This window comes from Scyliorhinus canicula, chromosome 20, assembly GCF_902713615.1.
Source record: "Scyliorhinus canicula chromosome 20, sScyCan1.1, whole genome shotgun sequence".
NCBI lineage: Eukaryota > Metazoa > Chordata > Chondrichthyes > Carcharhiniformes > Scyliorhinidae > Scyliorhinus > Scyliorhinus canicula.
Genome location: NC_052165.1, coordinates 1,227,869 through 1,254,924, shown reverse-complemented (window position 1 = coordinate 1,254,924; position 27,056 = coordinate 1,227,869). Strand labels below are relative to the sequence as shown.

At 51.8% G+C, this 27,056-nt stretch overlaps 1 protein-coding gene across 3 annotated transcripts in view; it reads right to left on the bottom strand.

Moving 5' to 3' along the window:
* The window catches only part of LOC119955311 (IQ motif and SEC7 domain-containing protein 3-like), a 662,877-nt gene that overhangs the window by 131,078 nt on the left and 504,743 nt on the right, over window positions 1–27,056 (bottom strand). For all 3 annotated transcript variants that reach the window (XM_038781397.1, XM_038781396.1, XM_038781398.1), the window contains exons 7-9: window positions 19,253–19,419; window positions 11,028–11,167; window positions 1,731–1,856 (exon numbers count right to left, since the gene is read on the bottom strand). In XM_038781397.1, coding sequence (XP_038637325.1) covers window positions 1,731–1,856; window positions 11,028–11,167; window positions 19,253–19,419 — 433 coding nt within the window. The remainder of the gene's footprint in view (window positions 1–1,730; window positions 1,857–11,027; window positions 11,168–19,252; window positions 19,420–27,056) is intronic.

The following is a 27,056-nucleotide window of genomic DNA, read 5'->3' as shown; positions in this document are numbered from 1 at the left end:
CACAGACGGCATGATGCAGGATCCCTGGCACAGACGGCATGATGCAGGATCCCTGGCACAGACGGCATGATGCAGGATCCCTGGCACAGGCTGCATGATGCCGGATCCCTGGCACAGACGGCATGATGCCGGATCCCTGGCACAGACGGCATGATGCAGGATCCCTGGCACAGACGGCATGATGCAGGATCCCTGGCACAGATGGCATGATGCAGGATCCCTGGCACAGATGGCATGATGCAGGATCCCTGGCACAGACGGCATGATGCAGGATCCCTGGCACAGACGGCATGATGCCGGATCCCTGGCACAGATGGCATGATGCAGGATCCCTGGCACAGATGGCATGATGCAGGATCCCTGGCACAGACGGCATGATGCCGGATCCCTGGCACAGACGGCATGATGCAGGATCCCTGGCACAGGCTGCATGATGCAGGATCCCTGGCACAGACGGCATGATGCCGGATCCCTGGCACAGACGGCATGATGCCGGATCCCTGGCACAGACGGCATGATGCAGGATCCCTGGCACAGGCTGCATGATGCAGGATCCCTGGCACAGACGGCATGATGCAGGATCCCTGGCACAGGCTGCATGATGCAGGATCCCTGGCACAGACGGCATGATGCAGGATCCCTGGCACAGACGGCATGATGCAGGATCCCTGGCACAGACGGCATGATGCAGGATCCCTGGCACAGACGGCATGATGCAGGATCTCTGGCACAGACGGCATGATGCAGGATCCCTGGCACAGACGGCATGATGCAGGATCCCTGGCACAGACGGCATGATGCAGGATCCCTGGCACAGGCGGCATGGTGCAGGATCCCTGGCACAGACGGCATGATGCAGGATCCTGGCACAGACGGCATGATGCGGTCCTGGCACAGACGGCATGATGCAGGATCCCTGGCACAGACGGCATGATGCAGGACCCCTGGCACAGATGGCATGATGCAGGATCCCTGGCACAGACGGCATGATGCAGGATCCCTGGCACAGACGGCATGATGCAGGATCCCTGGCACAGACAGCATGATGCAGGATCCCTGGCACAGACAGCATGATGCAGGATCCCTGGCACAGACGGCATGATGCCGGATCCCTGGCACAGACGGCATGATGCAGGATCCCTGGCACAGACGGCATGATGCAGGATCCCTGGCACAGACTGCATGATGCAGGATCCCTGGCACAGACGGCATGATCCCGGATCCCTGGCACAGACGGCATGATGATGTGCAAAGCATCCGGCATCAAACACCAATTGCATGTTCAGTGAGCGGAAACCTTTCTTGTTCAATTATTTTTTGAGGTCTTGTATTGGAGGCTGCATGGTGCCCAGCACAATTTTCAGCTATTTGATTCAGGAATATTCAGCTGATTGACCAATTAGCTTCAGCCTCGAATAAACATAAGGCATCAGAAGAAACCTCAGATCTAGTTTCAAAGTTTTTGGTGCTTAAAGATGACTTCTGGATCAAAACTCACAAAGTACAGCCATTTGGACAAAGGACATTTGCAGAAATGCAGCCAATACCACATAGAGGAGGGAATATCAAGGTGTTTCAGCAAATCTATCAGGTTTTAGCCAATGTTTCCAGCAACAACTCACTGTCCAAATGTACTGAACAGCTGGAGTACGTGCATGGCTGCAATGTTTGTTTATTCAGGGCTGGAGGTATTAGTATTCATTGCTGTACATAATGAGAGAGATTCTTACCACTACAAGGTCATTGAACAGAAAGAGTTCTCGTTGATGAGCTGCCTGTTTCTGCACTTTGTTGACGTCCATGACTTCAAAGAGGCGACTGCAACAAACTAACCGCCGGTGGGGGACAGAAAGAGCCTAAGAAAACCACAAAACAACAAGTTAATTCTGGAGGCTGGGATGAGTGTAATCTCACATTCTGTTCGACATTAGCAGCTGACTGCCTTGACAAGAGCCAATCAGGAAAGGAGATCCCCCAACATGCTCTGGATCCCATCAACATGACCAAATGTGGGCCCGGAGCCCATGTGGTAGAACGGTATAACCACAGCAGTGATTTAACCAGCAGCAGCCAAATGGAGCCATCACTACAATCACTGTCCCATTAAGAATTCATTTAGCTTTGGCTCGAGGGAATGTGTCCGTCACTGTGAAAGTTAGTTTGGGTAATGGACATTATGCAGCTGGGAGAGGGCAATGGAGCTGAAAATCACTTTGGACTGGCTCCTGCAGAATGAAATATCCACATAAGAGCCAGAGTAAAGCCCAAAGGAGAGCCAGGATTCAACCGCAACCGGCGGGGGGGGGGGGGCGTACCGGCGCCGGCGTGAACCACTCCAGCATCAGGCCACCTGGAAGTAGCGGAATCCTCCGCACGTCCAGGGGTGAGGCCGGCACTGTATTGGTTGGCGCCGTGCCAACCTGCGCTGAAGGGCCTCCGCCAGCCGCGCGAGTTGGCGCATACGCGGGAGCGCCAGCGTGTTCTGGTGCATGCGCAGGGGGTTTCTTCTCCGTGCCAGTCATGGCAGAGCTTTACACAGGCCGGCGCGGAGGGGAAGAGTGCCCCCATGGCACAGCCCGCCCACAGATCGGTGGGCCCTAATCGCAGGCCAGGCCACCGTGGGGGTCTCCCCCGGGGCCGAATCCCCCCATGCGTCCCCCTGAAGACTCAGCAGGCCGTCCTCAGAGCCAGGTCCCACCAGGATGGACCATGTCTAATTCACGCTGGCGGGAGCGGCCGAAAACGGACGGCTTCTCGGCCCATCGGGCCCCAGAGAATCGCCGGGGTGGGGCGCTGCCAATGGCCCATGACCGGCGCGGCGTGCTCCCCGCCCCACCAAAAAACCGGCGCCGGAGAATTCGACAGCCGGCGTCGGAGCAGCATGGCGGGATTCCCCCCCCCCCCCCCCCCCCCCCCCCGTGCGATTCTCCAACCCGGCAGGGGGGGATCTTTTCTGTCGTTTAGAATTGAAGTTGCCTGCTCAAATAACACTTAGTCAATGTTTTTTTTAGTTTGTGTGTTACAGTAGAAGTCTTAAAACTTGAAAGTTGGTTGTCTGATCCTTTCAGTCATTCACTGGAAGTTCAAACTTCTTCTTAAAAATTACGAGTCTCTGTGGGAATTGTGAAAGATATTGGAGTCCTCGCAGGTGGAGGGAACAGATCACATGGCATTATTTTTTGCCAGGAGCAAATTGGTCACCACACTTTGCTGCAACAATGACGAGATGCATTGCTTGCGGATTAAGTTGGGAAAGGAGGAAGTGACAGGTGCTGTATAAATGCAAGTTATTAATTATCTTAACCCAAGTACAATCCTCGTTCAGCCACAAAATATGAGCCATTTACTTGATTCAAATGTATTTTCATTAAATATCTTACCTCTTTCAATATTCCAAACACTGTTAGTGTAAAATTCAAACTGATATAAGTTTATCTGTTGGAACATTAACAATACTGAACGTTTTACTACCTACACCTGCTGTTTGCCAAAATAAATCGACTGCATTGCAAAGAAACAAATTCAATGTTCAAAACACTTGTCATGGGAGTGTACCTTTAAGAAATGTGTCATGGGAGTGTACCTTTAAGATAGCTGCAGTGATGTCATTGTGTGGGTGGAGCTGGGTTGTGTCTCCAGCTTTTACTTTCATTTTGAGCTGAAAGCTGTTTGTGGCTTTGTGTTTTTCTTTCCTTTCGGCAGTTGAAAGCTGAATTCAGACAAGGAAGGTTCATTTTGTCTCTCTCTGTATGTTAAAAGGTGTCCAGACCACTTGATAGTTTACATGTGATACCTGTTTTCTGTAAAGAATTAAAACCTACTATTTTGTTAAAAAGGATGTTTGGCTTATGGATATTGTTAGGAAAGTTATTAAGGGTTACATATAGAGTACTGTTTCTGTGGGGGTATTTGTGCTGGTAGTTGATAAAATGTTTACTATGTGTTTATAAAGTGTTAACTGAATCCATAGAATAAACATTGTATTAATAAAAAATACTTAAGGTCTCAGTTGCATCACACCTGCACAGTGGGCCCTTGTGCTCCTCATAACTAAAGTCTATAAACAGTTGAGGATCAGGTGAACTCCATGAGAAACTTTGGAGTTTTCTAAACCCTGGCCCATAATACACTTCCAACATTTTATTAATGTAATAAACTGCTGCACAAGGTCAAGTAGTGCTTCCTTATTTTCCAAGTTTAAATCTCTAGCTCAGTGTTCTTCAAAGTCGGGGGCGCGACCTGCGGGTGGGTCGTGGGCGCCCCCGCCAAAAAACTGGCGCCAGAGAATTCGGCAGCCAGCGTCGGAGCAGCATGGTGAGATTCACGCCGCCCCCGGATCGCAGAGCCGTTGTCCGCAGCGCTTCAGATCGTGCAAATCCCCGGGCAGCAGCCGGCTTTTCATAACGCGATCGTGTTAAAAGATAATCGGGCACGCATGCGCAGTGAGGCCGCTATTTTTTTAAATGGTTGCAGCTTTTTGTTTTACAAGTTCTGTTCATTTTTATTCATTTATTCATTTATTTTATTCATCTAATTTTTTTTACATGTTCGAGGTAGTTTTATTCATTTTATTCATTTATTTTACCTAATTTTTATTTTTTTTACAAGTTCGGGGGTGGGGAGGGTTTATTTGATAAAATTTTACAGGAAAAAGATTCAGAACTTTGGACAGATGAAGACTCCATACTTTCCCACACCGGAAGGCTTCACCTTCATCCAACAGGTTCCATTGGAGGAGCGAGTACGAGGGCCAAAGGGACCCCAAACCATTTCCTCCATTTTTGTCAGCAGCAAACAAGGTAAGAGAAAATGGTGGGTCGCGCAGGTCAACAGGCGTGGGTCGCACAGGTCTGCCGGCGTGGGTCGCGAAGGTCGGCCGGCGTGGGTCGCGAAGGTCGGCCGGCGTGGGTCGCGAAGGTCGGCCGGCGTGGGTCGCGAAGGTCGGCCGGCGTGGGTCGCGAAGGTCGGCCGGCGTGGGTCGCGAAGGTCGGCCGGCGTGGGTCGCGAAGGTCGGCCGGCGTGGGTCGCAAAGGTCGGCCGGAGTGGGTCGCGAAGGTCAGCCGGCGTGGGTCGCGAAGGTCGGCCGGCGTGGGTCGCGAAGGTCGGCCGGCGTGGGTCGCGAAGTTCTGCCGGCGTGGGTCGCGAAGGTCGGCCGGCATGGGACCCGAAGGTCGGCTGGCGTGGGTCGCGACGGTCGGCCGGCGTGGGTCGCGAAGGTCGGCCGGCGTGGGTCGGGAAGGTCGGCTGGCATGGGTCGCGAAGGTCGGCCGGAGTGGGTCGGGAAGGTCGGCCGGCGTGGGTCGGGAAGGTCGGCCGGCGTGGGTCGCGAAGCTCGGCCGGAGTGGGTCGCGAAGGTTGGCCGGCGTGGGTCGCGACGGTCGGCCGTGTTGGGTCCCGAAGGTCGGCTGGCGTGGGTCGCGAAGGTTGGCCAGTTGGTAAAAATAGGTTCCCTGGAAAATAAGTTTGAAGAACATTGCTGTTGCTGTTATATAAAAGTCCATAAAAGTTGAAGGACTGATTTGCTGCCCAGAAAGCTAGGAGGATGTGTTAGATGTCTATATGGGTCATAAAATGTTTTTCGAATGGTTGATCCTTTTTGGATTTTGATCCCAGAATTGACTTCAATGGTCTGAGTCAAATCCAAAGAGCAGGATTTGATTGATGGGCATTAGAAGAGTAATGATCTCAGCTGTTTTGTTTAGTGTTGGAATAGAACATTTATAAATATTGCTATCGAATTGGATGAGCCAAAACCACTCGCTGAAATTGTGTTGAGGTTTGCGGCACCTCAATATTTATTTATTTCAAATCACATAAATCCTTTTTAATACTGAAAAAAATATTCCATTCTGTATTTTAATCTTTCATAAAAACATATTTCTAACCTTAACAAATATGTTTTTTTTTTCATGTCATGGACGCCTTGGAGAAAAGGTTGCAAGGTCCTGGGAATAGGGAAGAGCCCTTCCTGGAGGTAAGAGGTACAGTTACACTCTGGATAAACACCCTATTGATTTCTGATCGACAAAGGAGCAGGCAGGGAAGTGGGATTAAGACCAAGATTGGCCAAGATCTTAGGAAACGGCCCCTGTTTCTATTTCTTAACTTCTCATGACTCAATATTGGCGGTGGAGGCCGTTAACCTCTGTCCTCTAGTGTCTGGTGTGCACCAGCTGGGTGAATGCAGAATGCAGCCCCATTAAGCACAACTTCCAAAGAGCACCCCAATCTACTCAAATTTTAGATGCATAGAGGGGAAATATACCGTAGAAAGCAAAACTCTTAGGAATATAGAAAGTCAGAGAGACCTGGGCGTGCAGGTTCACAGATCTTTGAAGGTGGCAACACAAGTGGACAAGGTAGTCAAGAAAGCAGATGGAATGGGGGCATCGAGTATAAAAACTGGCAAGTCACGCTGCAGTTGGATAGAACCTTGGTAAGGCTGCACTTGGGATATTGCGCACAATTCTGGTCACCACACTACCAGAAGGATGTGGAGGCTTTGGAGAGGGTGCAGAGGAGGTTTACCAGGATGTTGCCTGGTCTGGAGGGGGTTAGCTATGTGGAGAGGCTGAAGAGACTCGGACTGTTTACATTAGAAAGACGGAGGTTGAGGGGCGACCTGCTAGAGGTCTACAAGATTATGAAGGGCATGGATAGAGTGATGGACAGACACTCTTTTCCAGGATTAGGGGTCAGTCACCAGGGGGCATAGGTTTAAGGTCCGTGGAGCAAAGGTTAGAGGAGATGTGTGAGGCAGGTGTTTTACACAGAGGGTGGTGAGTGCCTGGAACGCGTTGCCAGGGGAGGTTGTGGAAGCAGATACATTAACGGCGTTCAAAAGGCATCTTGACAGACACATGGATAGGATGGGTATAGAAGGATACGGCACAAGGAAGTGCTGAGGGTTTTGGCCAAGGTTGGTATTGTGACCGGTACAGGCTTGGAGGGCCGAAGGGCCTGTTCCTGTGCTGTATTGTTCTTTGTTCTTTGTATCCACTTCCAGCCCTGTTTGGTGAGATGGTGGAGAGACCAGGAAACATGTGATTGTTCTTATCAGAACAGAGAAGGTTGACGGGAAGTTTAATATAAGTTTTCAAAATTATGAGGTGTTTTTATGGCGTAGAAAAGAAGAAACTGTTTTCACTGACAGGGGGATCGGCAATCACTTGACACAGATTTAATCGAATTGGCAAAAGGAGCAGGTTTTACTCAGTTTTTACACAGCCTGTCTGCAGCATCTGGATTTGTGTCCGATAAATGAATCATGGAAGCAGATTCGGCAACAACTTGCAAAAGGAAATTGGATCTGTTGATGTAAACTTTCTGTACTGAGACAGTGAACTTTGGACTAAGAGTGACTCTAACAGATGTATTCTCCAAAAACAATGGGTCAGTAATGACCAGTGCTCCACGGACTGCAGGAGCTGTTATTTTAAACTGTCAAGACAGCTGGGAGAGGAAAGGCGGCCTCTAAATCTACATTTCGGACTGGCAACTCATAACTTTATGACCTTATGTAATCACATGCATAACATATTGATTGGATGAATATAACACACTGTGTAAAGAATTGATAATTGTATATGGAATGAACTGCGATACTAGAAGAATTGATTGGCTGTATGGAAATGAAAATGCAAACTCATTCTGCTTTTGAAAGAGTATATTAACCCAGTTTAAGCCACAGCTCAGTGAGAACATGTGCCGGCAAAACCGAGGGGGCTAGGGCTTTCTCCCAGACCTCTGCAACAATAAATTGCTTCTTTTGCTCACGTTAAGGTCTATTTGTGAATATTTTCACCCAACAGATCACTACTTGAAAAGGAAAAGATTCCTGGGCTATGGGGAAAGAGCAGGGGGATATGGCTAATCGGAAGGGTTTCTTGGAGAGCTGCGCAGACCCAATGAGCTATATTCTCTCAACTTTCTACCATCACTCCAAGGGAGAGGTGAGCAGATCGTTAAGCATTGTAACTTCAAACCATTACTATTTCTCCTCGGTTTCTGTCATTTCCCACTAAAGTTACAGAATTGGAAAAACTCCTGTGGAATTTTCAAGTCCTCATTTTTGTGGCCTTTTCTTTATAACCATCACCCTGAATTTCTGATCTGATTCTAGTGAACCTCCACTATATTGTTTGCATGGTCCTAACAACCTACTGTTCGTTGAACATGACATCCAGTATTCCAGTCAGTAACTGATAGAAGTAGTCAGCTTCTTTTCTTTCAATATTCAATGTTTTTGTAGAAAACCTCGAATCACATTTGCCTTTTATGGTTTGTTCCACTTGCATTTCAATCTTTAATGATTTAAAGTGGTGAAATTCTCGAAGGCAGGGTGAGGAGGGGGGTGGATAGTGAGGAATGGGGAAGGAGGGAGCAGGTGGATGTGAGACAAGAGCTGTTTTCTGATGCGTTTTGTTGGCCTTTAACAGGGGTTACAGCAGACAACTGTTAAACCACCCAAGAAATTTCAGGCTACAAGTATTTGCTCCTTTAGGGAACTCCCTCGTTCCACTCTATGAAATATTCCCTGAATGGTCAGATTTGTACGATTGAGGGCAGCACGGTGGCACAGTGGTTAGCCCTGCTGCCTCACAGCGCTGAGGTCCCAGGTTCGATCCCGCGTCTGGGTCACTGTCTGTGTGGAGTTTGCACATTCTCCCCGTGTTTGCGTGGGTTTCGCCCCCACAACCCAAAGATGTGCAGGGTAGGTGGATTGAACATGCTAAATTACCCTTTAAAAAAAAGAGATTTGTACGATTGATATTTTTTAACCCAACGTTTCCCTGCCACAAACGGGGGAAGGAGAAGATGCACAATCCACCAATGCAGAGGCAGAGATGCACAATCCACCAATGCAGAGGCAGAGATGCACAATCCACCAATGCAGAGGCAGAGATGCACAATCCACCAATGCAGAGGCAGAGATGCACAATCCACCAATGCAGAGGCAGAGATGCACAATCCACCAATGCAGAGGCAGAGATGCACAATCCACCAATGCAGAGGCAGAGATGCACAATCCACCAATGCAGAGGCAGAGATGCACAATCCACCAATGCAGAGGCAGAGATGCACAATCCACCAATGCAGAGGCAGAGATGCACAATCCACCAATGCAGAGGCAGAGATGCACAATCCACCAATGCAGAGGCAGAGATGCACAATCCACCAATGCAGAGGCAGAGATGCACAATCCACCAATGCAGAGGCAGAGATGAACAAGACCCCCAGCTTTGGCATGATTGACAACTCCGTCCTCCTCCAACATCTCTCCAGTGTCCTGCAGCTGGGCGGAGCTGCCCTTGTCTGGATCCATTCCAATCCGTCCAGCCATATACAGAGAATAGTGTGCTTGACCTGGCTTCCCATCCCACTCCTGACCATTATCCCTGTCTGCCAAGAGCCTCTGTCTCCAAATTGTCAGGATACTGGCCTGTACTGGAGGAAGAGAAATTTCCTCCAAATAAATATTTGGAATTACCGAAGCTGTTGGCTTTGGCCGCCGTTCCCAAGGAAAGACGTTTGCAGCTTCAAATTCTATCCTGTCCCCAGCAACTCCCCGAGGCTGAACTCCACTGTTTACAATCTTTGTGCCTTAAATACCCCCCCGAGAGAAGCTTCTACTCACACACCCATGCTGTCAGTGAGACTGCTTCTTTCCATCTCTAACATCACCCAACTATGCTTCGCATCAAACAACAAAGAACATTACAGCACAGGAACAGGCCATTCGGCCCACCAAGCCTGCGCCAATCCAGATTCCTTATTTAGACCTACTGCTTACTGCCCAAACAATTTGTATGCCTCCATTCCCCACTCGTCATTGTGTTTATCAAGATACATCTTAAATGATGCTATCGTGCCCGCCTCCACCATCTCCACTGGCAATGTGTTCCAGGCACCCACCACCCTCTGCGTGAAAAACTTTTCCCGCACATCTCCCCAAAACTTTCCCCCGCTCACCCTAAACCTGTGTCCCCTTGTAAGATTCTTCAACCTGGGAAAACGCTTCTGACTATTCACCCTGTCTATACCTCTCATAATTTTGTAGACCTTAATCAGGTCTCCCCTCAGCCTCAGTCTTTCCAATGAAAACATTCTTGAGTTTATTCAATTTCTCCTGCTAGTTAACACCCTCCAGACCAGACAACATCCTGGTGAACTGCCTCACCTGTTACTGAAACTGATTTCAAAATTCTCATCATTGTTTTCAAAAACCTCCTGAGATTTTCCCGTCCTGATCTGTCCATCCTCCTCCAGCCCGACAACTCTCTGTCATCCTCCTTTTCTAGTCTACCTAGTCCCCAAGTTCCAGAAACCCCTCTCAAAATGTCTTTCCCCCTTTAAGATGCTTCTACAAAAATACGTCTTTGATCAAACATTTGGATCCGCCCTAAGATTTGTGTTTGTGACTTGGGTCAAAGTGTGTTTGCGAACCCACCGATGAAACACCTGGCTGCATTGCAGGTGCTGTATGAATGAAAACAGTTGTTGTTGGCATAGGTGCAGGTGGATCTCCTATTGGCGACCGTGCCACACAATCTGAGTGAGGTGCCACCCTCACAATGTCTGCTGGTTAGTGTGTCACAGGGTCACAGTGAGCTGGATGTGTGGGGAATGGTTAGAACGTGTGGCAAGTTGGCCAACAGCCATTCTGAGGGGAAAAAGATAAATTCTCTGTAAAAACACGAATCATACCCGAACAAGAAGCTGTTCTATGAAGGATCAGGAAATGAAATATGTTGAGAAAATACACATTCCCTTGTAATACACTCTTGCTGAATTTCAGAGTTCGGTCTGAAGTATTACTTCAAAGATGATTTAAATTCCAAGGCAGTCTCCCCGGTGATAGTCCGGCCATTACCCAGACAATTGTTGCTACAGATTATATACGGTAGCAAGATATCTATTAAGGGAACAAAAAATAAAAAATCCGGAACAACTGAGCTTGTATCACAAGGATTATTCCTCCGGTTATAACCGAGATATAAAAAGTCAACAAAATTTAGCGAACTTACTGCTTTCATTCCCATGATCGATTTCTCTACCTTGGTCACATAGGTCACGTGATCTTCATTGGACTTTAATTCTTTCTGTTGAATTCGCTCATAAATACCAACAACCATCTCACGAGGAATGTCCACTCCATCATCCACACCTTTTTAGGGAATAGGAAGGGATGAGAAGACAGAAATAACAGATAAAAAATACCACGTAAAATCAAGACGGACTTAGTTTGAGTTAATTTACTAAGATTTGGAGGCGGTGAATGTTGAGATGGTTTGAATGTGAAAAAGCAAGCATGTTGACCATGTCCAGACATGTTCAATAACTTCTTTACTGCTCCTCCTAGAAGGCTCCTCACTATCACGACAGCTGGTATGGAGGCATTGATCGAAAGGACCATTTTGTACTGCTCAGGTATTGCATTTGAGGTGGAGGGGGAAGGGTGGGACGTCAGCAGGAGTGGGGTGCGTATTACCCCAAACGATCGAATGATGGCGATTTAGTTCCAGATGATTGACCGGGACATTTTCCCATCTTATTTTCACTTTTGTTTTCAGCACTCCCGAAGAGTGAAGCTAAACCCAAAGTTAAAATTAATTCCAGTTTTTAAATCCAATTAAAATAGCACAGTTGAAATCTGTCAGCCAGTATTCTCCTGTGGTTAGTTCTAGGGCATTGTTATCCTGGTGCTCCGAGGAATCTATCTCTAACTTTCTGTATCTGCCTTTGCAATCCCCCAGAGGCCTGTGAAGCATTTTGGGGGCCAGGAACCACCCCTGCGTTGGCTTGGCATCTTCAAAAGAGAAGGCCTTGCTGTTCCAGTGCCGCGTTTCATGCGCACGGACTGGATAAAGGGGAGCATCTGAGATGGCTGAACGAGCAGAATCCTGATGATGCCAGCCCCCAGATCTGCCGCTCAGTCAGTGCGGATGCCCTTGCATAATGTATTTTAATTACTGTGTTTTTGAAATGACTGTAATCTCCTTTTCAAAGTTCCTCTCTCGGTGGCAATGCTATCAGCTGGCAAGGCCCTAGGCTCTGGAATTCCTAAACCTTTTCACTTCTCTCCCCATCTGTAAGACCTTCTTTAAAAATAAAACTCTGTCCTACTATGATCACTCATTGCCAGATGGCCCTTTACAATAAGGTTATTCTGTCTCATTGCACAACCTCTCCTTTGCAATAACATGTTTCACCATTTGCTTCAAGGGGCATTGAGAGATTGGCACCAAACCATTGATTATAGAATTTACCGTGCAGGAGGCCATTCGGCCCATCTAGTCTGTACTGGCCCTCAGAAAGAGCACCCAACCAAATCCAACCTCCACCCTATACCCATAACTCAGTAACCCCACCCCACGTTTTTGAACACCGAGGGCAATTTATCCTGGCCAATCCACCTAACCTGCACATCTTTGGAACTTGTGGGAGGAAACCGGAGCACCCGGAGGAAACCCACGCAGACACAGGGAGAACGTGCAGACTCCGCACAGACAGTGACCCAGCGGGGAATCGAACCTGGGACCCTGGCGCTGTGAAGTAACAGTGCTAACCACTGTGCTACCGTGCCGCCCAATACTGGCCTTGCTGGAAAAGAACGAATCCCATGAAATCCCCGTGTGGCGCCTGTTCTGCCCCCTGCTGGCTGACTACAAACAGCAGCGGGATGAGGCCCAAAAATGGGGAATTAACTGGGAATTCAGACGTCTTCCCACCCTGGACATAATCGGGCTGAGGTGGGTCCCCACCCACCACCCAATTAAATGTCACCCCCCCCCCACCCCCACGTCCAAACTCACCTTGTGGGAGGGGAGGGGAGACATTTAAATCCACCCATGGTGTTTAATTACCTCCCTCATCACTAACCAATAATATTTTCATATCTGTTCATATGTCCTCCAGAAATGGAATACATCCAAGGAAGCAAAAGCAATCTGCTCCTGAGAAATCTCCTGAGAAATCTCCTGAGAAATCTCCTGCTCTATTTAATTATGAGGCTCATTGTTATGCTTGATTATTTTTACACGTTGGTACACGTTCTAATATCCAGAATAAGTTTGTCATTTATCTCAGTGTCTGTAATTAGCTGTAATCCATAAGGAACATTCAGCATCTCTCCCTGTTTCCGAGAGTTACAACTGATTGTAGTTTACAGGTCGCAGCCACATCAACAGGGCTGACTGAGGGCTCGTACTTCCCGCATGGTCATGTTGGACGGATCAGCAGGATGATTATCATAAAAGTGAAATATTGCAGAGGCTGGAAATCTGAAATCAAAACAGGAATAGCTGGAAAAACCGGGCGGGTGTGGCAGGGCTTACGGAGATAGAAACTGGGGGTGTGATCTAGCGGCTGCACAGCGCCCGGCACAGATCTGAACGCGGCAGTAAGATCGCGGGAGAGGCCCAAATCGGGAACTCGGCCGGTATGCAATGTAACCGGTCCACTCCCATTGGTGAGTTCCGGATCCCACCCAAAGGTGGCGAGAACCAATAATCACCAATTAAGAACAATTTCCATCTCATTAACGGGATGGACGCTCGGGATCCAGACAGTCTCCAGTCAGCGGTCACGCGGGAGTTTAGCACTCCTGTTTAAACACAGGAAACTAGCACAATGACTGCTGAGACGATCGGAGGAGATGAGTAACCATCTTCATTTCAGGCGTGCAGCCCAGGGGCACTGGAGCTTCTGCCCCAGTGTTTTGGGGGGGGGGGGGGGGCGGGTGTCACCCTGGCTGATGAGGGGTGGGCCAGGGGCTCAGTGCCTGTGTGACTGGCAGGCCATCCCCCGATACACGGAGACCCATATCAGGGCAACTACACTGCCTGTCTCTCCTACACTGTCTGCCTGTCTCTCCCACAAACTACACTGTCTGCCTGTCTCTCCTACACTGTCTGCCTGTCTATCCTACACTGTCCGCCTGTCTCTCCCACAAACTACACTGTCTGCCTGTCTCTCCCACAAACTACACTGTCTGCCTGTCTCTCCTACACTGTCTGCCTGTCTCTCCCACAAACTACCCTGTCTGCCTGTCTCTCCTCCGTCACCCTGTCTGCCTGTCTCTGCTCCGTCACCCTGTCTGCCTGTCTCTCCTCCCTCACCCTGTCTGCCTGTCTCTCCTCCGTCACCCTGTCTGCCTGTCTCTCCCACAAACTACACTGTCTGCCTGTCTCTCCCACAAACTACACTGTCTGCCTGTCTCTCCCACAAACTACACTGTCTGCCTGTCTCTCCCACAAACTACACTGTCTGCCTGTCTCTCCCACAAACTACACTGTCTGCCTGTCTCTCCCACAAACTACACTGTCTGCCTGTCTCTCCCACAAACTACACTGTCTGCCTGTCTCTCCCACAAACTACACTGTCTGCCTGTCTCTCCCACAAACTACACTGTCTGCCTGTCTCTCCCACAAACTACACTGTCTGCCTGTCTCTCCCACAAACTACACTGTCTGCCTGTCTCTCCCACAAAACTCTGTCCCCAGGACAGAGACCTGTGCATCATTACATGGTGAAGGTCAGTGTAACTCCCTCTGACTGTGATCAGCCTCTGGCTGCACAGCTGAAGCCTGTTGCTGATCAGGAATTGGCATTGTTAGTTATATGAACATTTCACAGCTCTCAAGTGCATTTCCATGTGTACAGGGGCCAATAACGGGTGTTATTGCCGAGCATTCCAATCAAACTGAGCTCCAGAGGCCCCTGCGCCATCCCGTTCCTCCGGTCCCGGAGGGTCCCCATTGTCAGCAGCATGGTGTCGACGCCCACAGTGATGCCCCTCAGTGACTGGGACATTCTCTGCAGTACCTCAGCAATGTTCACCTGCACCTGGGACACCCCCCCCCCCCCCCAGCGACTGGGACATGTCCCCCAGCGACTGGGACACACCCCCCCCCCCCCAGCGACTGGGACACACCCCCCCCCCCCCCAGCGACTGGGACATGTCCCCCAGCGACTGGGACACACCCCCCCCCCCCCCCCAGCGACTGGGACACACCCCCCCCCCAGCGACTGGGACACACCCCCCCCCCAGCGACTGGGACACACCCCCCCCCCAGCGACTGGGACATGCCCCCCAGCGACTGGGACATGATGAGGAGGCCGTCAGGCATGGCTGTCACTGACTGAGCCACGCCTTGGTCACTAGCGCTCATAAGCGGACGCCGTGCTCCCGGCTTTCCAATGCGGTCGCCACCCTGGTAATGTTGGCCTTGTGCCATCACCTACGCCCATAGCCTATGGGACTCCTCCAGTCAGCTATGCACTCGCTGGAGTGCCGCTGACATCCCCTCCTGAATCTCACGGCCGCTCCCTAGTGTCTGCATCAACTCCGGGATTACCTTGTCCAGAAACGCGGCATTTGACTGGGTCCCAGCTGAGGCCTGGGATCCGACAGAACTCCGACTGCTGACTTCCTCGGATTTTCCTGCCTCCAGCCGATTAGGAATGTGAGGTACCCACCAGATAGTGCCCCAGGAGAATGTCTCCTAATGTGGGAGATACTGGTTTGCTAATCTGGAATTAAAAGTCTAATGATAACCATGAAACTATTGTCGATTGTTGTAAAAACCCATCTGGTTCACTCATGTCCATCAGGGAAGGAAATCTGCCGTCCTGTCCCGGTCTGGCCCCCATGTGACTCCAGACCCACAGAAATGTGATTGACAAATGCTGGCCCAGCAATGCCTATTCCATGGACGAATAAAAAGTCGTGTCACCCACCGAGGTGTGTGACTCTGTGTTGGTGGAGGGTGAGGATAGTGGCTGTGATTCCTCGATGGAGTTCTCTTCGGAGCTCTACACCGAGGCGTTCTCTTGGAAGGACATCCCAGATGGCCCAGCCCCATCCGATGGAGATCCGGAGAGAGAATGGACATGTGGTCAGTGAGAGGGAAAGATCATTTTGTCTGACATGGAAAACTCACTGGAGACAGGCCATGTGGGTGAAGGGGTAGTGGGCCCTCACCTCTGTGGCGCAGGCCAACCTCGCTGTCCGTGACTGCGCTCTCCTCGGTTAACCCTGCGATCTCCAGGTCCCGGTTCTTATCGGTGTTGGCAGGCGAGGCCAATGCCAGGGTACCGCTGTCACTATATCCATGAGCCCCGGTGGAGGTTGCTGGTCTTCTCTGACATGAGGCAGCGGTCTTCCTAGTCACTGCCTCCTAGGTGACACTGGCAGCCTTCTGACTGGTCCTCTGACACCCATCTCGACTCCACAGCGTCTAAACGCCTAGCAGGTCCTCAAAGCGTGGAGCAGGATTCCGTGGTGCCATGGCTGGGTGATGTCTGGAGTGCGTTCGGAGGGAGTGATCGATGCGCTGTTCCCCCTTATTAGTGGGGAGCTGGCAGGCGCGGTCCAGGTGCATCAGCTGGCAGTAGGGCCATTTCCCCCATGAAGCCTGTGGGGCATCATTTCCGGCCCTGATTGATGTCAGAAACCTGCTGCAGTCTCGCTGGGCTGAGCCATCGGGAAGCACCCAGGAAGTCACGCCTGCTCCCCTCTTAGTGCTTCTCCCGTTTGAATGCGCCCAGGGTTAAAGTTTTGAGTCCAATGACTCTTCCACAGAGCTCTGAATAACTCACACAGAAACCTGAAACCTAGGGCTGGATTCTCCGCCATCGGCGTTCTCCATTTTGCCAGCGACGGCGTGGCAAACACCATTGACCAGCCGGAGCAACGGAGAATTCCGACCGAGTGCCGCACCAGGGGCTGGATTCTCCGTTTTTGGGACTATGAGCCCACACCATCGTAAACACTGTGGCTTTTCACGCCACAACAACTGGAGTGAAGGGGCCGCATATTCCCAGCCTTGCAGGGGGCTGGCAGGGTCCCGTCGTGAATCTGGCAGCTTTAGCTGCAGATACGGGACCCTGCAGTGGAGCTGGACCTCTTACATAGTGCCCCCGATCAGCCACATCCCCGACCCGGATCGCCCGCCCAAAATGAGCCCGGTCCCGTATGAGGGCCCCCCCCCCCCGCCCCCGCTCCCCCCACCCCCCGTCTCCAATGAGCCCGGTCCCGTATGAGGCCCCCCCCTGCTCCCCCCCCCCCCCCCCCCGTCTCCAATGAGCCCAGTCCCGTATGAGGCCCCCCCCCCGCATCTCCAATGAGCCCGGTCCCGTATGAGGGCCCCCCCCCCCCCCGCTCCCCCCCCCCCCCCCGCCCCCCCCCCCCCCCCCCCCCGTCTCCAATGAGCCCGGTCCCGTATGAGGCCCCCCCCCCCCCGCTCCCCCCACCCCCCCCCCCGTCTCCAATGAGCCCGGTCCCGTATGAGGCCCCCCCCTGCTCCCCCCACCCCCCCCCGTCTCCAATGAGCCCAGTCCCGTATGAGGCCCCCCCCCCGCATCTCCAATGAGCCCGGTCCCGTATGAGGGCCCCCCCCCCCCGCTCCCCCCACTCCCCCTGCTCCCCCCACCCCCCCCCCCCGTCTCCAATGAGCCCGGTCCCGTATGAGGCCCCCCCCCCCCGCTCCCCCCACCCCCCCCCCCGTCTCCAATGAGCCCGGTCCCGTATGAGGGCCCCCCCCCCGCTCCCCCCACCACCCCCCCCCGTCTCCAATGAGCCCGGTCCCGTATGAGGGCCCCCCCCCCCCGCTCCCCCCACTCCCCCTGCTCCCCCCACCCCCCCCCCCCCGTCTCCAATGAGCCCGGTCCCGTATGAGGGCCCCCCCCCGCTCCCCCCACTCCCCCTGCTCCCCCCACCCCCCCCCCCCCGTCTCCAATGAGCCCGGTCCCGTATGAGGGCCCCCCCCCCCGCTCCCCCCACTCCCCCTGCTCCCCCCACCCCCCCCCCCCCCGTCTCCAATGAGCCCGGTCCCGTATGAGGGCCCCCCCCCGCTCCCCCCACTCCCCTGCTCCCCCCACCCCCCCCCCCCGTCTCCAATGAGCCCGGTCCCGTATGAGGCCCCCCCCCGGTCCCCCCACCCCCCCCCCCCCCCGTCTCCAATGAGCCCGGTCCTGTATGAGGGCCCCCCCCCCCGCTCCCCCCCCCGCTCCCCCCCCCCCCCGCTCCCCCCCCCGCTCCCCCCCCCCCCCCCGCTCCCCCCACCCCCCCCCCCGTCTCCAATGAGCCCGGTCCCGTATGAGGCCCCCCCCTGCTCCCCCCACCCCCCCCCCCCGTCTCCAATGAGCCCGGTCCTGTATGAGGGCCCCCCCCCCCTCCCCCCCCCCCCCCGTCTCCAATGAGCCCGGTCCTGTATGAGCCCCCCCACCCCCCCTGCTCCCCCCCCCCCCCACCCCCCCATCTCCAATGAGCCCGGTCCCTGGCGGCAGGGCTATGTTAGATCCACGCCGTTGGGACTTTGGCAAGTCGGGGCGGAGAATGGCGGGGTAGCCTCCAGCAATTGCGGCGAGTAGGGGATACCCGGGAAGTACGCCGCTATTCGGGAGCCGGGGCATCACAGAACCGGCGCCAGTCCTGATTCCATGTGCCATGCTGGAGTGGTTCACGCCACACCTCCGCGCCCGTGTGTCTCACCCTGCCGGCTCGCGGAGAATCCCGACCTATGTCCCCACCCCGGCGTAAAAACGCTGGAGTTTTACTTTGGAGATTCCTGCAAAAAAGATCAGCTAATTCACTGCCCTGCTGGGGGCTAGCTTCCAGCGGCCACACCGAGCCCTATGGCGGACTCCGATATAAAAATTAGACCCCCCCCCTCCCCCAATCGGCCCGCGCGCCCGAGGATCTGACCGCGAGGATCTGACTCCCGATAACAGCTGATGGTGTCCGCCGCCGGGGGAGTGTCCGCAGCCGCCAAGCGAGCATCCCGACCGGCAATAGATGGTTAGAACCATGGCATCGGGAGCTCGGCTGGTCCGGAGCGGAGGATCGCTGGGTGGGGCCTCTGTCAATGAGCCCCAGCCGCACAGCGTACTCTGCGGTCACTCCAATTCTCGGGTCCCAGAGAATCAGCGGACTGATGCCGGGCCTGATTTTAGGGTGAAATTGGATTCTCTGCCCCCGCGCAAACGCGATTTCGGTGCGGGGTTGCGGAGAATCAAGACCCTGGTGTGACAGGACAGAGAAACCCACCCCTTAACGCTGCTTCTCTTCACCGATACTGCTCGGTTGATCCGTTGCTCGGTTGGTGGAAGTCCTGGAGTGGGAGTTGAACCTGCTTCAGAAGAGCCACAACATCCTCCTCATTCATCCTGGTACAACCTGACAAACGGTTTCTTTCCTGTCAGTGTAATGTTCTCATTTCCTTGTATAAAGTTAAATAGCTCCACTTACCTCGTAAGTTACGGATGAAATCTTCCAGCATCATTTTCCGATCGGGTTTAATGTTGGGGCTGTACATATCAGTGTTCAGCAAGATGATTGCGAAGGCTAAGATGAAGATGGTGTCTGGATTGTGGAACTGCTGCACCATGTCTGGGTTGCACATACAGTAACGCTGGCTGCAAGGAACAGACAGAATTGTTAGTAACGGGAATCACACACTGATGAGTGATTTGCTGAATCAGTCTTTCTCAATGGACCAGCAACCTATAAAATCCAATACATTCTTTGACAGTATTGAGATAAGCAATCCTCCTGTGGGATCTGTTACATAAAAGTAATGAGCTGATTTTTTTGGTACTTGGTTTAATTGAAGCTGTGGAAACTTGTCCAATGTGTCAATGAAGCTCCTGTTGGACAGATCATTAGAGGATGGGAAATACGTCTGTGACTTTTCTGACACCCACCCAAGAATCCTTTCTCCCAGTGACACGAGTAACATTCTAATGTAAATGTTCTTGTGCTCTTCCTGCACTCAGCACCTTGAACAGATCAGTGAGGCTGCATTTAGACATCCCATGGACAGATTCACTTGCCAACAATGTACGTTATTGAACTTCTTACATTAGTCAAAGCCAAGCTGCACTGTTGTGGATTATAAGCTTTCTGTTTGTCTGGGAAGCTGATTTTAAATCTTATTGCAGCCATGGAAAGCACCATCTAACTTTTCCTACAGCTCTGAAAAACTCAGCTTAGCAGCTGGCAGTTAATACAGTAGCACAGTGGCCACCTTGGCAGCACGGTGGGTTAGCCCTGCAGCCTCACGGCACCGAGGTCCCAGGTTCGATCCCAGCTCTGGGCCACTGTCCGTGGGGAGTTTACACATTCTCCCCATGTCTGCGTGGGTTTCACCCCCACAACCCAAAAATGTGCAGGGTAGGTGGATTGGCCACGCTAAATTGCCCCTTAATTGGAAAAAATTAATTGGGTACGCAAAATATATAAGAAAAGACAGTAGCACAGTGGCTAGCACTGTTGCTTCACAGCGCCAGGGTCCCAGGTTTGATTCCTGGCTTGGGGTTACTGTGCGGAGTCTGCACGTTCTCCCCGTGTCTGCGTGGGTTTCCTCCGGGTGCTCCGGTTTCCTCCCACTGTCCAAAGATGTGCAGGTTAGGTGGATTGGCCATGCTAAATTGTTCCTTCGTGTCCAAACGATTAGGTGTGGTTACTGGAGTGACGGGAAGAGGGTAGAGTTGTGGGTTTAAGTTGGGAGCTCTTTCCAAGGGCCGGTGCAGATACTCAATAGGCCGAATGGCCTCCTTCTGCACTGTAGATTCTATGGGTGAGATTTTCCGGCCGTGTCGGAAGAGCAGCCGGAGAATAGCCGGGAGGGGCCTCCATCGAGCCTCCCAACAGGCTCTGCACCTCGTGGGATTCTCCGGAGTCCTGAGAACCATCAGAGTCGAAACTCACCCCAAATGAGCGGGAGCGAATGACACTCGTGAAAATCGGTCGTAAACCTACTAATGACCTAGCTGTATGGAATCCACTGGCTTTGGTCGAACCTCCGGCCTCGCCAGGGACGCTACAGCTGGACGCCGGTCAGTGCTGGCCCACACAAATGTGGACCAGGCAGAATGGCACCCAGATGGTGGGGAAGGGGGGGTTCTCCCGGGCCACCAGAGACCCCGGGGTGGTCAGGGTGAGTGTAGGGTGGCTCCCTGGCCCGCCCCCCTGGAACGCGGGCACCTTGGCATTGCCAATGTTCCCGATGGTACTACCAAGCCATCAGGAGCACTGTCTGAGTGCCAGGGTGGCACTGCCAAGAGTCAGTGGGCAAGGGGGCCATGCCCATGAAGTGAGGGTGGAGGGGGGGTTTGAAGAGTGGGGGAGTGCAGGGCAGATAAGTACGGGCCTCCGGGAGGTTGAGGATGTGATAGTTGAGAGTCCTAGGAGGGAGGGTGTGCTGTCAGAGGGCTTGGGGGGGGGGGGGGCTCTGAAGAGGCGGGACTCCCAGGGACCCCATAGCGGAATGTCCTCACTTGGGGAATGTGGGGTAGTGTCCATGTGTGTGTGGGGTGACATTGCCCATGGCTGGGGAGTGGAGGGACCAATAAACTCACTGAGCGATTGGGGCCCAATCTCTGAGTTCAGCTCCAAATGCTGAAAGAAATTCTCGTCTGGGCTAAACACCAGGGCCCAGAAAGGTGACTAAATGTTGACTAGCGGTGGGGAACGTGGCGACAGAGCCTGCGGGAAACTCCCTGAAAAACCTGCCACAAATTAACTTTGAAGTGTTTTGGGAGAATCAGGCCCAATAGTTCTATGAAAACAAAAGGCTGCAGCCAGAGGTAAATTTCTTTCCAAGGTGGTGCCGGAGCGTGGTGACTCTCTGCAAGCTCCCCTACAGATCGTCTTCCAAATCTTTATTAACCGTTATTATTGAATGTTTTATCATTATTCATCGTTATGTTCAATGTATTCATGGATGGGGCAATCTGCCAGGAATGTGCGCAGAATAATACTTTTCACTGTACCTCGGTACACGTGACAATAAATAAACAAATAAATAAAAATCCACTCTGTGGGTCAGCATTTTGGTTTCTTGACACAAATTCACAGTTTAAAAGTCTTTACCGAGAGCCACTGGGACAGTAGCCAGGTAAGCCTCTTAATGACCTGGTTGTCAGCTTGCAAAGAACCAGTTTTGAATTTTCTTTGTAAAGTACAAGACACAACCGCAGTAGGAATCAGAAGGAACATTAAACAGTGAAAGCTCAGAAAAGGCCTCGACAGGCAACCAGCCAGGCAGCCTGAAGAGAATTCGCTGTCACAGTCCTTCACTGTGGACAAGGCTGGTTAGAGGGTGTGATGGGATGGACACGACCCTCTGCTCACAGGCCTTGTGGGTTCCTGTGGGTGGGGGGAGGGCATCAGGGAGACTGCACATTTCAATAGAAAGAAAGGGATGAAGCCACTCCGAGGTTGGATGAACTAGGGATAAGGAACAGTAAGATTTGAAACAGATCGTTACAGGTCAGGGGAGGCACAGGGATGAGGAATGGACAGCAGGAAGGAAATGAAGCCATGTTGGAGCAGGCTGTGCCTGACCAACCAGATGGTTGCTGCCTTGTGTACCCTGACTGAAGGGTGATAGGAACTGCTGCCATGGCCGTCCCATGTTTCTAAAGGTCACAGTGGACTTGCTTGCATTTCATTGCATATCTTCAGCCGCTAATTGGACAGCAAATGTGACTCTGGGCCAATTAACTCCCTTCCCAATTAAAACTGTGAAGCATTGCATGTTGGAGCGGAGTGGGATTGGGACCCGGAAGTTAATGTGATGTCCGGTTTCTGGTGCTGGAGTGGCAAACGTGCGGGGGTAACAAGACTAAATCTCAATTCAGTATTTATATCAAAGCAGGTTGGGAAATGGTGGGATGAAGGCTGGGAAGGTGGCTGGATGGGATTGGAAAGGAAGGCATGATTAAGGTACAGGAGAGGGGAGGAGAGAGAAGATGCAAACAAGCAAAGAGGCATTACAGACAATACAGTGAAGATTCACTAGATTGGTCCCCGAGATCAGAGGGAACGCTGAGTAAATCGGGTCTGTCTCCTCTGCAAGTTAGAGAAATGAGAGGCGATCTCATTGAGATCATTCGAGATTCTGAAAGAGTTTAACTGGGTTGTTTCCCGTGGCTGGGAAACTGAAACATGGGGCAGAGCCTCGGGCGGCACGGTAACACAAAGAACAAGGAAAAGAACAAAGAAAAGTACAGCACAGGAACAGGCCCTTCGGCCCTCCAAGCCCGTGCCGACCATGCTGCCCGTCTAAACTAAAATCTTCTACACTTTCAGGGTCCGTATCCCTCTATTCCCATCCTATTCATGTATTTGTCAAGATGCCCCTTAAATGTCACTATTGTCCCTGCTTCCACCACCTCCTCCGGCAGCGAGTTTCAGGCACCCACTACCCTCTGTGTAAAAAACTTGCCTCGTACATTTCCTCTAAGCCTTGCCCCTCGCACCTTAAACCTATGCCCCCTAGTAATTGACCCCACTACCCTGGGGAAAATCATCCATTCTGTCTATTACCCTCATCATTTTGTAGACCTCTATCAGGTTACCCCTCAACTTCCTTCGTTCCAGTGAGAACAAACCGAGTTCATTCAACCGCTCCTCATAGCTAATGCCCTCCATACCGGGCAACATCTTGGCACCCTCTCTAAAGCCTCCACATCCTTCTGGTAGTGTGGCGACCAGAATTGAACACTATACTCCAAGTGTGGCTTAACTAAGGTTCTATACAGCTGCAACATGACTTGCCAATTTTTATACTGAATGCCCGGCCAATGAAGGCAAGCATGCCGTATGCCTTCTTGACTACCTTCTCCACCTGTGTTGCCACTTTCAGTGACCTGTGGACCTGTACACCTAGATCTCTCTGACTGTCAATACTCTTGAGGGTTCTACCATTCACTGTATATTCCCTACCTGCATTAGACCTTCCAAAATGCATTACCTCACATTTGTCCGGATTAAACTCCATCTGCCATCTCTCCGCCCAAGTCTCCAAACGATCTAAATCCTGCTGTATCCTCTGACAGTCCTCATCGCTATCCTCAATTCCACCAACCTTTGGATCGTCCGCAAATTTACTAATCAGACCAGTTACATTTTCCTCCAAATCATTTATATATACTACGAACAGCAAAGGTCCCCGCACTGATCCCTGCGGAACACCACTAGTCACAGCCCTCCAATTAGAAAAGCACCCTTCCACTGCTACTCTCTGCCTTCTATGACCTAGCCAGTTCTGTATCCACCTTGCCAGCTCACCCCTGATCCCGTGTGACTTCACCTTTTGTACCAGTCTACCATGAGGCACCTTATCAAAGGCCTTATTGAAGTCCATGTAGACAATATCCACTGCCCTACCTGCATCAATCATCTTTGTGACCTCTTCACAAAACCATGCTGCCTCTCACTAATATGTCCATTTGCTTCTAAATGGGAGTAGATCCTGTCTCGAAGAATTCTCTGCAGTAATGTCCCTCCCACTGACGTAAGGCCCACCGGCCTGTAGCTCCCTGGAATATCCTGGCTACCCTTCTTAAACAAAGGAACAACATTGGCTATTCTCCAGTCCTCCAGGACATCACCTGAAGACAGTGAAGATCCAAAGATTTCTGGCAAGGCCTCAGCAATTTCCTCTCTAGCCTCCTTCAGTATTCTGGGGTAGATCCCATCCGGCCCTGGGGACTTATCTACCTTAATATTTTTCAAGACGCCCATCACCTTGGGCAGGATTTGGTGAATTGCCGGGAGGCCAGGAGGCCGCGCGGATTGTGCCACGCCACCCCGACGCTGGGACACTATTCTCCGCAGAGTGGAGAATCGGCACCATTGGATCCCGCGTGGTTGGCGCGGTGCAAATCCTCCGCGGCCCCCTCCGCGATTCTCCGGCGCAGATGGGCCGGGCGGCTGTAAAAAAACCCCGAGTCCCTCTGGCGCCGTTCTAACCTGCTCTGAGCCACCGGGACCTCGGTGTTGAAGGGTCCGGGGACGGCTTGTGGGGAGGGGGGTCCAGTCCCGGGGGAGGGGCCGCCGATGTGGCCTGGCCCGCGATCGGGACCACATGATTTAATGGGCTGGCCTTTCTGTCTCCAGGCCTCCTTTCTTCCCCGCCGGCCATGTACTCCTGCGCCATGTGGGGTCGGGGCCGGCGCGGACAAGGGAGACACCGCGCATGCGTGGAACTCGCGCCGGTGGGACTGTGCATGCACGGGTTCGCACCGGACCCACTGCGCATGCACGCATCCCCCAGCGCGCATTCCACAGCTGGATCAACAGCTAGAGGAGCCAGAATTGCTGATCCTGGGGCCGTGTTGCGTCCACGACGGCGTTTCCCACAGCGTCAACACTTAGCCTCAGGATCAGAGAATCCTGCCCCTCGTCTTTTTGGATCTCAATGTGACCCAGGCTATCTACACACCCTTCTCCAGACTCAACATCCACCAATTCCTTCTAGAACATAGAACATAGAACGATACACGCAGTACAGGCCCTTCGGCCCTCGATGTTGCACCGACATGGAAAAAATCTAAAGGCCATCTAACCTACACTATGCCCTTATCATCCATATGCTTATCCAATAAATTTTTAAATGCCCTCAATGTTGGCGTGTTCACTACTGTTGCAGGTAGGGCATTCCACGGCCTCACCACTCTTTGCGTAAAAAACCCACCTCTGACCTCTGTCCTATATCTATTACCCCTCAATTTAAGGCCATGTCCCCTGGTGCTAGCCACCTCCATCCGCGGGAGAAGGCTCTCACTGTTCACCCTATCTAACCCTCTGATCATTTTGTATGCCTCTATTAAGTCACCTCTTAACCTTCTTCTCTCTAACGAAAACAACCTCAAGTCCATCAGCCTTTCCTCATAAGATTTTCCCTCCATACCAGGCAACATCCTGGTAAATCTCCTCTGCACCCGTTCCAAAGCTTCCACGTCCTTCCTATAATGAGGCGACCAGAACTGTACGCAATACTCCAAATGCGGCCGTACTAGAGTTTTGTACAACTGCAACATGACCTCATGGCTCCGGAACTCAATCCCTCTACCAATAAAGGCCAACACACCATAGGCCTTCTTCACAACCCAATCAACCTGGGTGGCAACTTTCAGGGATCTATGTACATGGACACCGAGATCCCTCTGCTCATCCACACTACCAAGAATTTTACCATTAGCCAAATATTCTGCATTTCTGTTATTCTTTCCAAAGTGAATCACCTCACACTTCTCCACATTAAACTCCATTTGCCACCTCTCAGCCCAGCTCTGCAGCTTATCTATGTCCCTCTGTAACCTGCAACATCCTTCCGCACTGTCTACAACTCCACCGACTTTAGTGTCGTCGGCAAATTTACTCACCCATCCTTCTGCGCCCTCCTCTAGGTCATTTATAAAAATGACAAACAGCAACGGCCCCAGAACAGATCCTTGTGGTACGCCACTCGTAACTGAACTCCATTCTGAACATTTCCCATCAACTACCACTCTCTGTCTTCTTTCAACTAGCCAATTTCTGATCCACATCTCTAAATCACCCTCAATCCCCAGCCTCCGTATTTTCTGCAATAGCCGACCGTGGGGAACCTTATCAAACGCTTTACTGAAATCCATATACACCACATCAACTGCTCTACCCTCGTCTACCTGTTCAGTCACCTTCTCAAAGAACTCGATAAGGTTTGTGAGGCATGACCTACCCTTCACAAAACCATGCTGACTGTCCCTAATCATATTATTCCTATCTGGATGATTATAAATCGTATCTTTTATAATCCTCTCCAAGACTTTACCCACCACAGACGTTAGGCTCACCGGCCTATAGTTACCGGGGTTATCTCTACTCCCCTTCTTGAACAAAGGGACCACATTTGCTATCCTCCAGTCCTCTGGCACTATTCCTGTAGCCAATGATGACCTAAAAATCAAAGCCAAAGGCTCAGCAATCTCTTCCCTGGCTTCCCAGAGAATCCTAGGATAAATCCCATCCGGCCCCGGGGACTTATCTATTTTCACCTTGTCCAGAATTGCCAACACTTCTTCCCTACGCACCTCAATGCCATCTATTCTAATAGCCTGGGTCTCAGCATTCTCCTCCACAATATTATCTTTTTCTTGAGTGAATACTGACGAAAAGTATTCATTTAGTATCTCGCTTATCTCCTCAGCCTCCACACACAACTTCCCACCACTGTCCTTGACTGGCCCTACTCTTACCCTAGTCATTCTTTTATTCCTGA